Below are 14,704 nucleotides of genomic sequence, written 5' to 3'. Positions count from 1 at the left end.
AGTTCATATCCAACTTGATTAGTGAGGTGTCGTGTTTTTGTCCTCTGACAGTAAATCATTAAAGTGTACCAGGGTGATGGGCGATTAAAGGAGTGACAGGGTGATACTGAATCGGAAGAGCGGTCGCTTGTCGCAGTTTAAAAGAAACGCATGTCAAGACACATGAGCAGTGCACATTCACACACACTCGAGAGGACAGATGGCTGTTCTATGTGCTGTGTGTCTGCTACAAAGCTGTCACACTCGCTCAGACACAGGAGGGGGTCAGATACAAATCAGAGTTTCCAGATTGAACTCCTTCCGATCCAGTCACTATTTGAAACCTTCTGTAACAACTACAATCTAAACTATGCATCTCAAACAAAATGCATGCTTAACCATACAGCTCTGAACTTTCACTGCAAAAGACATGGACCTTTTAAATAAGAGGAAACACCAGGTATGATAACTAAAAAATTAATCCTGCATTAGCAGAGCTGCCTACTGCTCTGGGTTTGTGTGTGTGTGTTTACTGCTTCAGATGGGTTAAACGCAGAGGAGGAATTTCACTGTGTTTGTGTTCTTCTTCATTAAGTCTACAATTATGTTATTTACCGAGATAGAGTTTATAGGGTTTCCCTGGGTGACCTTTGTTACACAATGGACCCTATACACGTTTTTTTCAATCAATCAATCATTACACATCACTGATGGTAACAGCACTAATTCCTCAACGACAGAGCCTGTACGGAGTGTATGATGGACTCACTTGCAGGTGACTCGGGGTTTTCTTCATCAGAATCGACGAAGACCTCCGCCAGCTCCTGGTCGGACATGTCCGTGAGTTCTGTCAGGTCAAGCAAGTCAAAGTGAACCTCGAGAGATGAAACGCTGCTCAGAGGTTCTGCAACACAACATCACCAGGAATTTGAACATGTTCACTGCTAGTTGCTGAGCACTACTAATTTGCCAACAATATACATTTTTTTTCTGTTTATACACTGCCTGGCCAAAAAAAAAAAAAAAAAAAAGTGACAACTTTTTTTGTGACAACCTTGTGCAATGTCACAATATTTACACTACCGTTCAAAAGTTTGGGGTCACTTTGAAATGTCCTTATTTTTGAAAGAAAAGCACTGTTCTTTTCAATGAAGATCACTTTAAACTAATCAGAAATCCACTCTATACATTGCTAATGTGGTAAATGACTATTCTAGCTGCAAATGTCTGGTTTTTGGTGCAATATCTCCATAGGTGTATAGAGGCCCATTTCCAGCAACTCTCACTCCAGTGTTCTAATGGTACAATGTGTTTGCTCATTGCCTCAGAAGGCTAATGGATGATTAGAAAACCCTTGTACAATCATGTTAGCACAGCTGAAAACAGTTGAGCTCTTTAGAGAAGCTATAAAACTGACCTTCCTTTGAGCAGATTGAGTTTCTGGAGCATCACATTTGTGGGGTCGATTAAATGCTCAAAATGGCCAGAAAAATGTCTTGACTATATTTTCTATTCATTTTACAACTTATGGTGGTAAATAAAAGTGTGACTTTTCATGGAAAACACAAAATTGTCTGGGTGACCCCAAACTTTTGAACGGTAGTGTACTTCCATCCAGAGTGGCATTAATTTTTAACCGGAGAGTCGAACCATTCTGTAAAGTCATGTCCTGTTTCCCAAAAATTTTCAATGGGGTTAAGGACAGGACTCTGTGTGAAAATGATTCCTGAACCACTCTTTCACAACCTGAGCCCTAATTTTATCCCCGTGCCATCTGGGAAGAAAAAAATCCATTGCTGTGATGTGAACCTGGTCATTCAGGTCATCATCTGACTTCATTTTATTGCTGAACCTTGATCTGACTGACTGAAGCAAGCCCAGATGCCTCCAGAGGCTTGTACAGTGGACACTATGCATGATGGACGTATCGCTTCATGTGCTTCCCCTTCTTACACTGACCCGCCCATCACTCTGGAATAGGGTCAACCTAGCCTGGCTGACGCGACTTCAAAGCTCTACGAGCTATTGGTCTGGCCAAGATATTAAGCCCAACCGTTTCCCAGAGCCCGTGGTTGACCCGCCTCCCTGAAATGCCTCAGTTTGCTACTGGTCGAAGCCAGAAAAGGCTGTGACGAAGCTTAAACCAAATCACATCACTCTTTCCTCTGACGTATGTGACGCGACGATAGGATTCTCGCTGAGCCCCATTGATTTGGCTACCAGCGGGGCTAACTGGTAGATTAAACTCTTACCGAAGCTGGTCGGGAGCAAGGCGAAAGCGTCCTTCCTTTCAATAAATACCTCCAGCGCTGCTCTTTGCTCCGTTTTCAATGAGAACTTCCTGTTGAATGCTTTCAATACAGCATCTACCGCGGTGTTAAAGGCTTGCCGCTGCTCCATGTTCGTGATGTGAATGAAGCGCTTCCGGCATAGATTCTGTAAACAATCTATGGCTCCCGATCTGTATATATATGGTGCTCTATTTGTTTGTATTTTGAATGTTTTGGGAAATTAAAAAAAAAAAAGTCCGCCAAAAAAAAAACAAACTATGGCTTCTGGTCGCAGTTCTACTACGTCACTGCCTTGTACGCGCCTCTACCCAGGGCCGTTGGAGATGCTCAAAGTTGATTAGTTCCCGATTTTTCGGGAGCTAGGAAGAGCTGTAGATAGCTTGCCTGGCCAGACTAAGCTCGCAACAGGCCCTCGTGTTGCGTCACGCTTAGGATGGGCGGGCCCAGGCTAGGGTCAACCTGGACTCAGACCACATGACCTTTTCCATTGCTCCCATCTTTATGCTCCCACTATGCAAACTGAAGCCTTTTCTTCTAATTATCTTCACCAATAAGTGGTTTTCTTATAGTCATACAGATGTTTAGTCCCAATCCTGCGAGTTCTTCTGTCGATTTTTTTAATGATTCGACTTCACCCGAGCGTTTAAGTGATCTCTGATCATGCTCAGGCAAGATTTTTTTCCGATCTCATTTCTTCCACCAAGTTGACAGTTCATCACTATCCTTCCAGGTTTTCATAATACGTTGGATAGGTTTTGAACCCAATTCGTGGTTTTCTTTGCTCAATGTCTGCCAATTATTTGACCCTTCTGAAACACAGTAACCACATGATACGACTTCCGGTATGTCTGTTTAAGAAAAGAGAAGCTACTCACTGCATCAGTTGGGTTAAAAGAAGGTGTTAGTACCTGAAACATATTAATCACTGCAGTAATTATCCAATCAAATCCAAATGGTGACTTTTTTTTTTTGGCCAGGCAATGTAGATACATTTAATGTTGTGGAACACCTGCAAAACAAGTTCCTGTCTTCATGGCTTTTTCAACTCTGACAAAGAATTGCATGCTGCATTACAAAGTAACACAAAGCACAACTTACTTTGTCACTAGAGACTTAATTTCTCTTTTTTTTTTTTTTTTAAAGAAAATGCCACTGTCATCGATTGCAGAATCTTGGTTTTCTAAACACATAATTTTAATGTCCATTAGTATCATAATTAGATTATGTAGAATGTCTCATCTCATCTCATTATCTGTAGCTGCTTTATCCTTCTACAGGGTCGCAGGCAAGCTGGAGCCTATCCCAGCTGACTACGGGCGAAAGGCGGGGTACACCCTGGACAAGTCGCCAGGTCATCACAGGGCTGACACATAGACACAGACAACCATTCACACTCACATTCACACCTACGGTCAATTTAGAGTCACCAGTTAACCTAACCTGCATGTCTTTGGACTGTGGGGGAAACCGGAGCACCCGGAGGAAACCCACGCGCACACGGGGAGAACATGCAAACTCCGCACAGAAAGGCCCTCGCCGGCCACGGGGCTCGAACCTGGACCTTCTTGCTGTGAGGTGACAGCGCTAACCACTACACCACCGTGCCGCCCTATGTAGAATGTATGCCATACAAAACCATTTGACCAATCAGAATCAAGAACAAAAAAGTCATAATAGTCTGATATTTGCATGCTAAATCTTTCCATTTTTAAAAAGGAGACACTTTGGGTTTTATGGATTTAAAAAAACAACACCACACCTTTCCCAGAGGGTAGGTTTCTACTTTGAAGCCGCTAACTTTCTCTGTCCTGTCTTAAAGCCTTACAATTTTCATGTTGTGTGGATAAAGAAAGACGACAAGAAGACAGGTATGGAACCAGACAGACTCTCCAGGCTTTGAAGTCTCTTAATGAGTCTTCATTCCCCAGGGGGTGAACCAAACACTGAATATGAGCCTTTGGCAGTTCACAGTAAGGGTCGAGCTTAATGAAGGCCATGCTGTTCGATTAGCAGAGCCTGGAACACAGTGAGCTGTCCTTTTGATGACGGAGATGAAGATGGGAAGTCAGTCAGGGGGACACATCCATTGTCCAGCTGTTGAATCAGCTTCATACTTTGGGATTATTCATATCCATCCTGGTAATGATCATGTAGCAGTTGAGTGGGATGGAGATGATCAGGGTGTTAATAGTGCCTTGTTGGATTATAAAGCATTTTATATACTACATGGTCAAAAGTGGGCGGCACGGTGGTGTAGTGGTTAGCGCTGTCGCCTCACAGCAAGAAGGTCCGAGTTTGAGCCCCGTGGCCGGCGAGGGCCTTTCTGTGTGGAGTTTGCATGTTCTCCCCGTGTCTGCGTGGGTTTCCTCCGGGTGCTCTGGTTTCCCCCACAGTCCAAAGACATGCAGGTTAGGTTAACTGGTGACTCTAAATTGAGCGTAGGTGTGAATGTGAGTGTGAATGGTTGTCTGTGTCTATGTGTCAGCCCTGTGATGACCTGGCGACTTGTCCAGGGTGTACCCCGCCTTTCGCCCGTAGTCAGCTGGGATAGGCTCCAGCTTGCCTGCGACCCTGTAGAAGGATAAAGCGGCTAGAGATAATGAGAGAGAATGATCAAAAGTATGTGTTCACCTGACCACCATCATCACACACACTGTACCATATATGTGGTTCTTCAGAAAAATGTTACCACAAAGTTGCAACCTCACAATTATTTCTTTTCCTATAACAATTCCTATATCCCCAAGTGTTTTATTCCTCTTCTACCACAGTGCTTTACCAATGATTACAAATTTTAATTTACGAATCAGGGTTAGCTTAAAAAAAAAAAAAGTAGCCAGCTTAAAAAAGTAGTAGGCAGCTCTGGAATTTGCTACAGTGCGCCAAAGGTGTGGTAATGCTGGGGGGTCTGGGGGCATGCCCCCATAAAATTTTGAAATGTACATGCCTTCTGGTGCACTCTCAGCTAATAAATTACTCGCCATTTCCCTGTAAAATACGTATGAAATTTCCCTCCAGATGTGTAGGTGCTTGGCTTTCTCAGTTACCCTCTGTAGTACGCTGCCTGGCTCTGTAACATAACTACACATGCTATGGCATGGTCACATGGTCCGGGTCAGCCAATCGGAGCACAAGAATTGATCAACAAATATGGCGTCACTTCCGGTCACACTAGACCTGAACTGAAGACAATTTCGTGGTGGAATAATTGGATTTGCAGCAAACGATGGGCAACGGAGACAATATAGATCACTTGAACATTGAAAAGCAAGTTTTTTTTTTTTTTTCTGGGATCGAGTAGCCGGTGCAGACCGGTCGCCAGTGCTTCTGGACATCTCTGCTAATGAATGTGCTTCTTAACTGTTTATATATAGTTGTATTTAATTGTGTGGAAGATCTGCAAGACAAGTTAGGGTGTTTTCACACCTGGTCCCCTTTAAAGGAACCAGACTCAGTCCTCTTTAAGTGGACCAAAAAGTGGACCAACAGAAAAAGAACTCAGTTCTTTTTGTGTTCACACTGTGAATTTATTACAAAGAGGACTGGGTTCTCTTTCTGGTCCAGTTAAGCTTTGATGGGGCCTCAGTCCTCTTTCTGTTCACACCAGGTCCTCTAGAGCCCTCAGACCCCCAGTGCACGGAATTCTGGGTAATTTTCTCTTGAATCAAAATGTCTGCTGCCATGCTTGCCCTGCTGTATTCTTTGATCAAAATAGTGCAGATTAAGGAAAATAAATTTATTATCTCATCTCATTATCTCTAGCCGCTTTATCCTGTTCTACAGGGTCGCAGGCAAGCTGGAGCCTATCCCAGCTGACTACGGGCGAAAGGCGGGGTACACCCTGGACAAGTCGCCAGGTCATCACAGGGCCGACACATAGACACAGACAACCATTCACACTCACATCTACGGTCAATTTAGAGTCACCAGTTAACCTAACCTGCATGTCTTTGGACTGTGGGGGAAACCGGAGCACCCGGAGGAAACCCACGCGGACACGGGGAGAACATGCAAACTCCACACAGAAAGGCCCTCGCCGGCCACGGGGCTCGAACCCGGACCTTGAACCCGGACCTTCTTGCTGTGAGGCGACAGCGCTAACCACTACACCACCGTGCCGCCCCTAAATTTATTTTATTTATTTATATATTAGTGCTGTCAAAAATGTCGAGTTATTAATGCGTTAACTTGACTCAATTTTAACGGCGATAATTTTTTTATCGCGAGATTAGGGCACTTTCACACCAAAGGCTGCCTTTTTCAAGTTTAGCTTCTAGGGTCATAAAAGTAAACTAAATGTGACATAATGTATCACTTTTGTTCACTGTTTTTGTCTGAGGGTCGGAAAGAAGCTACACAGTCAGTGGTTCTTCCATCCTATCATTATTGTGGAAATATTAGCCATTTTTAACATGTTTTTGACAGAATCTGCAGTCCCAAATTAAATTTTAAAATATTGCATTGAGTATTTAATAATTTCTGTCCCATGCATGGCTGAGCATGCTGCTTCCTTATATAGGGGGTGAGTCAAGAAATGTCCATTCCAAATTTCATGAAAATCGGTAAATTCGTTTGGCCGCTATGGTGATTTAACTGAATCATGGCATTCCGTGTTAAAACAAATAAAGCGATTGTCCTTTCCTGAACAACATGAGTCACTGATAATGTGTTGTGCATTATCAGTCTAGATTAGAATAACATTTAAGAAATTGTTTTTCATCACTGTTTTCACCTCATTTTCAATTTGAACTGTTATTAAGCAGGTAGTGAGTTTTTCAGCTATTCGAAATCCTGATGTAGAATCTGCGTTAAAAATCTCTTCTCTCCAGAACTTAGGATAATCTGTAAAACTTACCTCAGTTTTATGGAGAAAAATTCTTACTGGATTAATTAGGGCCCAACAATATAAAACCAATGAGAAACTAATCGCATTCAAATGCATGGTTGAGATACATTTACATAAAAATGTTGTTAAAGGGGATGTCCTCTCCAGAACAGGATATTTAATATCATAATAGGCATATTTTGTACTGCGTTACACAATGCACTTCATGCACCAAACAACTCAGGCAGCAAACCTGGCCCTGCAAAAAAGTGCTTTATGGGTTCATTCTAAGGTCATTGGGTGCATTGGTACAGTTTAAGTGTAAACAGTAAACAGGTAGAAGACCAAAATTGATACATTGTATCATTTTGTTGTTTCCACATGCCTACTAGTACATTCATGTGTAAATGATCTGTTTGAATGTAGTCATTGGTAGGACCAATGTATTGTTGTTGTTTCATAGTTTTACTGTTAGCATTTTGGTTCTTGTTTAGCCATGTTAAGTGAAAGTTGATGTTGATAATGTTGGTCCAATGCTAAAGAGGCATAGCGTGTATGAAATGAATAGATTTCGTAGACGACCAGGACTTTCAGATCAGACATTCTGTGTTCATGGGAATTTCATGTTCAATTATGGCCATTGGAAAATAAGTAGGCATAGTTTTGGTGTTGTGTTTCACTGTTATGTGTTGTTCATTGTTATTTGATAAAAAGTTAAGTTTTTGTAGCATTAGGCCTTCTTGACAGGTTTTTCTACTGATGTGTAGGAAAGCGAGAATAGACAGATGAGGAACTTCTGAGATTGAACTAGGTGGCAATTTGAGAAAGAACTTTCACCTCAAAGTTACCATCTGGGGACTAGTACTAGTACAAACAAAGACCTGTCGGTCAGACAAGTCAAATAATTTGGATGTAAATGTGCCCAGGTTACAATATTGGTTAATTTTCTGAGAAAATTAAGCGTTAAAGAAAAATGTCCTCTCCTGAACAAATGCCCAAGACTCCCAACACTATTAATTCTCTCTCACTGACTAGATGTTAAATGTTTGCTCTCATCAAATGCATAGGTTTAACATATGAAATTTGTGGCTCCAGGTGTTTTGGATGTAAATTGCTAACTTATATGTTAAGTATTTTTAGGATAATAAGGATAAATAAACCTTTATTATTGTAAAGGTCCAAGAAATAATATAATGGTCCAAGAAACTGTGCAAAAGGTTCTTTTTTCAATCAGAAAACATATTCAAAATTGTTGACATAGTTTTCCTGAGTAATTTTTCATTTGAAAAGTGATGTTAAACATTCTGTCCTCTCCTGAACAGAAATATGGATTTTGTGACCCGATTTGATTTGCGCGGTGACCGGAAAGTAGATACAGTATGAAGTTGAAATTTTCGAGTCACCTACCAGATTGGTGTATCTTTCTAAAAAGGCATTTTAGCTGATTTCCTGGATCTATTTCTCATTTCTAGCTCTATTGATATGTGAAGTGACTCCTAAAATAGACTGAAAAAATTCACCAAAAACTAGATTTTCCAAAATATGTCCACCATTGATGGATATTTTGGTGTCTCTTTGTTCCATTAACATCTCTGCAATAATTAGGTGGAATGTAGGGGACCCAATCCACCAATTAGGCTTAAATCTGAATGATAATGTAAAAAAATCCAAATTTCTGAATTTTACCTTCCTGCTATGTTAAAACTAATAAATTTTGGAATTTGAAATGACTTGTAGCCTTGATACTTGAGGTACATGTTACCCAATATGTATTCTATGGAATTCAGGATGGATTTTTGCATTACATTGAAGTTCATTTTCAACTGTTTTTGGGACTTTTAAGGCAACCTTTGGTGTGAAAGTGCCCAGTTGGGGGTTTGGTGCCTTGCTCAAGGGCACTTTAGCCATTCCTGCTGGTCCAGGGACTCAAACCAACAACCTTTTGGTCCCAAAACTGCTTCTCTAACCATATAGCTATGGCTTGTTACAAAGAGTAAACTCCTCTGTCCTGAAGACTTTCTTGTGCTGAAGAACTTCCCCTGACCAACATTGGAGACCATAGATTTGAATTAAACATCTACTTAGAGAAAGTTTCACCATATCGATGATTTTACTACATCATTTGTCAGACGACATGTTTTTTGTTCACTTGTTTATTATTAGCCTTCGATTATGTGGCCACACAAGCCTGTGAATTCATTTTTACTTTGTAAATTATCACATATTTGAAACCTTCGGACCAATTGAACAATTAGTGTCAAGAATTAAACAGTGCTGTGGTGCGGTGGTGTACGCATCTAACATGGTCTCCCGAAAGCCTGGATCCAAAGGCAATCCTTTATTAGCTCGTCCGGCCGACAGGTGATGAGTTTATGCCATCGTGTGTTGTCTGTCCAGCGTCGTCCAGATTTCACGAAAATCGCTTCTTCTCTCTCAGTTCTTCACCGATTTTTTTAAAATTCTTTTTGGCAGGAAGGTAGGTCTGCCTGGGGTGCATATAGTTTCTACCCAAATTTGCATAATTGCAATTAATAATGAAGATATGGAGTAATGAAGCCTTAACGAGCAGTTTCCACACAAATCACTTCTTCTCCCTCAATTCTTCACCAAATTTGATTCTTTCTAGCATGAAGGTAGGGGTACCTAGGGTGCATAGAACTTCTACCCAGATTTGTATAATTACAATTATTAATGACGTTATGGACTAATTAAGCCTTAATGTCTTGCACTTAAACAAAAATCGCTTCTTCTCGGTCAATTCCTCGCTGTTTTGGATTCTTTCTGGCAAATAGGTCGGTATTCCTCAGGTGTATATCACTTCTATGTATAACTTGTATATAGCTTGCAACATTTATTGCGCCAGGTGGCCCACTTTAGATCGTTCCTTCTGGACTAGATGGGGCCGGAGTGAGCTACGCCATCATTGACTGTCTTGTTTTTATTTTAATACAAATATTACAACAAATGCACAAATTGACAGCCTTGGACTTCACGACACTTGTGTATACGCTGAATACAAGAGCAAGAATGTTGAACATTTCTAACCCATCTTGGATCTGAAATAAAAAGAAAAATGCCGACAGAGCCAGGCTTTTGGGACGCGGGATACCCTGTATAATGTGTTACAGATACTTTGCATTTCTGTTATAAAAAAGCCTGTATTTATTTACAATACCTTCACATTCGTATGAAGTATAATATAAGGAAGAGGGATGTGAGTGGAGGGTTGGTAAATTAGATTGGGCTACACCTGCTGTGTGTTTATGAGAGAGAGAGAGAGAGAGAGAGAGAGCTCGAGCTCACAGAAGGTGCCCGCCCACGCTTGTCTTCCAGTACACCCGCTGAAGAGGGTGGGGGTGGTAAAATGAAGACAAAGTGAGCCAAATAAACAGAAATAAGAAAGTAATCTAACCTGAGAATGAGATTGAGGAAGAATTAGATTGAAGCAGTGCACTACGTCCTCTTCCTTTTCTTATCCACCACATTTTTAACAGATTTCGCAGCTTCAACTGTGTCGCTTATGTTATTTCACATAACACATCCCCACCCGCTAACCCACCTCGCTTCGGCTTGAATAATTGATCACTAACACTTTTTCCCTTCCAACAATCTCTGCCATGCAAGAGATGAATAACGGAGGCTGTTCCTGTCAAAAGTAATTATGAAATTACAAAAAGAAAAATACAGTACGCACACAGAATCACATGATTGCATTCACCCAAACCTGGGCATATAGGTTTTTTGTGGGTTTTTTTTGTACTTTTCTTCTTTGTCCTTTTATAAAACAAGCAAAAAAAGACTGAATTATGCCAAGCTCCTCTTCTGGCAACTGCTGCTGCTGATGGCAGTTTCAATAATGCACCCATTTCAGTATTCCCAGCAGGATCTAATGTTGATGATGCTCAAAAAAACAAAACAAAAAAAAACCACAGATGTGTTCATCTGATCACACAGACAATCCCAGTAGATCCATGTTCTATATTTTTATATAAACAACATGGATATACATATTTATTCTATCCACATTCACTGTATATGAGCAATCACACGCTCTGATTGGCTACTCTACTACTAGGCTATCAGCTCATATACCGTGAGTAGAGAAAAACAAAATGGTGGCGCGTGTTGCTGAACCAACCGAGAATGAAATAAAAAATCAACTCGAAAACAAAACCCTAAAAATGATAAAGTATTTAAAAGAAACAGAAATAGCACTCCAGCCCAGTCGGTGGCAGTAATGCACCTTTAAGTTGGTTTGCCAACCGCCAAAAAAAAAACCCTAAAGAAGACGACGAAGACCACAAAAATACAAAGCACAACAAAATATGGAATGAAAGTATTTGATGGTAAGCACATATCTTTTTTTATTTTTCAAGAATTATTATTGCATTTTTCACAAATTGCTCCTGTCATTTTGCCGGTTTGTTTACATTCCAAGCGGAAATTATTTTATCGGTTGTTTTGTACAAAGTTTTTATTTATCGGATTTGCAAAAAATGAAAATAAAAATGCTCCGTTTCTCAAAATCCAGTGAATGTGGACAGAATAAATCTCGTCGTACATGGTTTATAGCCAACTCGGTGCTATGCGCCTCGTCAGCTATCAGCTCATGTACGACTCGATTTCGTTGAATAACTTAAATATATAAGCAGCAGATTCTTATAGGGGCAGGAAGACATTAATAATGATATAACCTCAAACAATTTGAGTCAAGAGGCTATCAGTCTTCATTCTTACAACATAATCTCATACAGCACTCAGTCTTGCAGCTTGAACAGTTTTAGACGTACAGCTGTCAACGTCAACTGTTGGCAGATGTGTGTCCCATCACAGTGTGTGACATGAACGCTGAATCATCACTAATATCATTAACCAGACTTGGCAGGTTTCAGCAAAATTTCCAGCCCAACTACATCTTAAAAATGACAGCTATTCCCCCAAAAAATGAGCAATTGAAAAAGGAAGACAGGTTTTACTTGTTTCTCCATCTTTGCGTAGGAAATAAGGTCGCTATGGTGAATGTGCATTTCTAATGTAGTCCAGAATCCTCTTACCCCTTTCCCAATCTTTGCAGTACTGTATATTTTACAACAGAAATGGTTCTGTACATGAATGATAGGCACACTGTCTGCACTTACAGTCTGCCTTTGTTTGCAAGGCTTTAAGATTTAATTCTGACTACTCGCTATAAAACAAGACTGTTGTGGTATTTTTAAACATGCCCAATTTGGTGGACAAAATAGCAAACCTGGCAACCCTGTCATTAACTGACCTTGTCCACTGCTCCTCTTCCACTGAAAATGTTCATACAGTCTGCGATGACCTGGTGACTTGTCCAGAGTGTGCCCCGCCTCTCGCCCATAGTCAGTTGGGATAGGCTCCAGCTTGCCTGCGACCCTGTACAGGATAAGCGGCTACAGATGATGGCTGGCTGGACGGATGTTCATACAGTGGCCATGGGGAAGCGCGATTTCTACCCCAATGGGTCTTTATTACTGTAGCATTTATTTTAGTTCCCATTTTTAACCAGTAGGCACAATGATAACATCTGGAACTGTGAGAAAATCAATGGGCATCAGTTTATATTTGACAAATAACTTTTAAAAAAAAAAAAAAAATTAAAAAGTCAAATGAGGTAATTAGTATTTTGACAGAAATTATGGGGCAGTGGTAGCTCACTGGTGGTCGAAGGTTTAACCCCTAGCACCAACAAGCTGCCACTGCTGGGCCCTTGGGCAAGGGCCTTAACCCCTTTAGCTCAACCTATCTACATCAGCCTCTCACAGAAGTGGGGGAAGAGAAGAAAAAGTACCATCCCGCCAGGCTCAGAAGGCATGTATAAATCCCACCAAGTCTAATCACCTCTCACACCCAAGCCAACTCCACTTCCACCAACTGTGTTGGCCGGACTACCCAGGGTTCACCTGCCTTGCGGCTGGACGAGGTCACGGAGCTCTGGCGTGGCACTGCCTTGCACTTAGCTCATGGTGAGAAAAGGCTAAGGGAGACAACCCTGACAGAAAAATCTGGAGCGAAGCCCCACAGGCGGTCTGCTGTCATGGTTTTTGGCAGCTCTTCCGGCAACTCCTGTAGCCGACCTGATACCAACGTACTGGTTCATCCTTTCCTTTGGGTTTCTACCAGTGACACTGAGAGAGGAGTCCTGTCCTGTCACATGGCCAACCCAGGACTTCCATAGCATCTGCCCAGGCTAGGACGTTCTGCATATGGACAGGACACTCCATCATATGAAGTAAATAAGGACTTTATTGCGATTAATATTATACAATCACTCCAGTTCATATCTGGTCTCAAATAAACATGTATGTGGGACACTGCCCTAATCAATAACTCTGCTGAAGGTCTCCAATGACTCTTCGATACTGTAGTAGTGGCAAGTGAAAGACTTGGTCTCGAAATCAATGCCAAGAAGACTTAAATGTATGTGCCAGAGTTTGAACCTGCTCGTAACCTCAAGCAGGGGGATCAGGACATTGAGCAAATATCATCCTTCAACTACTTGGGCATGTTAATTCAGATGGCCGTTGCAAAAACAAAACACGCAGGAGAATTGCGTTAGCTAAGGACGCTTTCAACAAAATGACAAACTTGCTCACAGATAGAAAACTATCAACTATGCTAAAAATACACCTCCTCAAAACCTTCGCATGGTTCGTGTTATATGGATGGGAGTCGTGGACCTTCACAGCAGAAATGTGGTGGAATATTGCAGCTGTGAAGATATGGTTTTATCAGCGTATGCTCAAGATCTCGTACATGGATAGAATTACAAATGAACAAGTTCTCCAATGCGTAGGCCTAAACAGACAACTCTTGACAACTGTTGAATGATGCCAAGTTTATTGGACATTACATAAGGAAAGGATGACTAGAAGAATTATGCCCTGGAGGAAGAACTGATGGAAGGAAAGCCCGAGGTCGTCAAAGAAGACTTTACTTGTACAACTTCCAACCTAACCTCAAAAGTGTAAGTGTGCTCTGGAGTGCTGCTAGAAATCGAGAGAAGCGGCGCCACTTCACTCAAACATGGTTCGCCTCAAGCCTGGATCGGGTTTGGCAGTGACGATGACGGGACTTTTTTTATTTTTTTAAATCCCACTCTTGCAGTTATTTTTGTTTGTACCTGCCTGCGATATTTTCCAACAAGCACAGTTTGTTCTGTTTAGTCGGTTCTAAATAGTAGCCCGATTTAAACCACCTCAAACCTGACCAGGCTGTTACTAAGGATAAATGAACGAATGCTGTAAATGAATTGTTTAGCACCACACAGTCATATTAATGACATCATGAATGTGGCTTTTAAGCTTTAAAGTGCATATCACAGGTAAATTCAGGAGCAAGATCAATGTAATTCTTCTATTTTATATTAAACTTCGGTCAAATATCTGTCACATTTTGCATTTTGTGCAATACCAGAAAAATTCAGTTGAAATCAAGCCATTTGAGGCGAATTGGTCCGCCTCTGAAAAAAATTGGCATTTGGATTTCCCGGGAAACATTGATTTTCGTGATGTCACGCGCGGGACGCCTCCTTCTGAATCCTACGTCAGCGCTGGTTTGTTTATGAGAAAACGACCTGGTGGTTTTC

General features: G+C 41.3%; 1 protein-coding gene across 1 annotated transcript in view; it reads right to left on the bottom strand.

Moving 5' to 3' along the window:
* LOC132887355 (dysbindin domain-containing protein 1-like) overlaps positions 1-14,704 on the bottom strand; it is a 57,112-nt gene that overhangs the window by 28,628 nt on the left and 13,780 nt on the right. Inside the window, exon 3 of the mRNA XM_060922822.1 lies at positions 749-883. Within this exon, the coding sequence (XP_060778805.1) occupies positions 749-883 (135 nt within the window). The remainder of the gene's footprint in view (positions 1-748; positions 884-14,704) is intronic.

The sequence above is a fragment of the Neoarius graeffei genome, chromosome 6 (genome assembly GCF_027579695.1).
Source record: "Neoarius graeffei isolate fNeoGra1 chromosome 6, fNeoGra1.pri, whole genome shotgun sequence".
Classification (NCBI taxonomy): Eukaryota; Metazoa; Chordata; class Actinopteri; order Siluriformes; family Ariidae; genus Neoarius; species Neoarius graeffei.
This window is presented reverse-complemented; position numbering and strand designations above follow the sequence as displayed.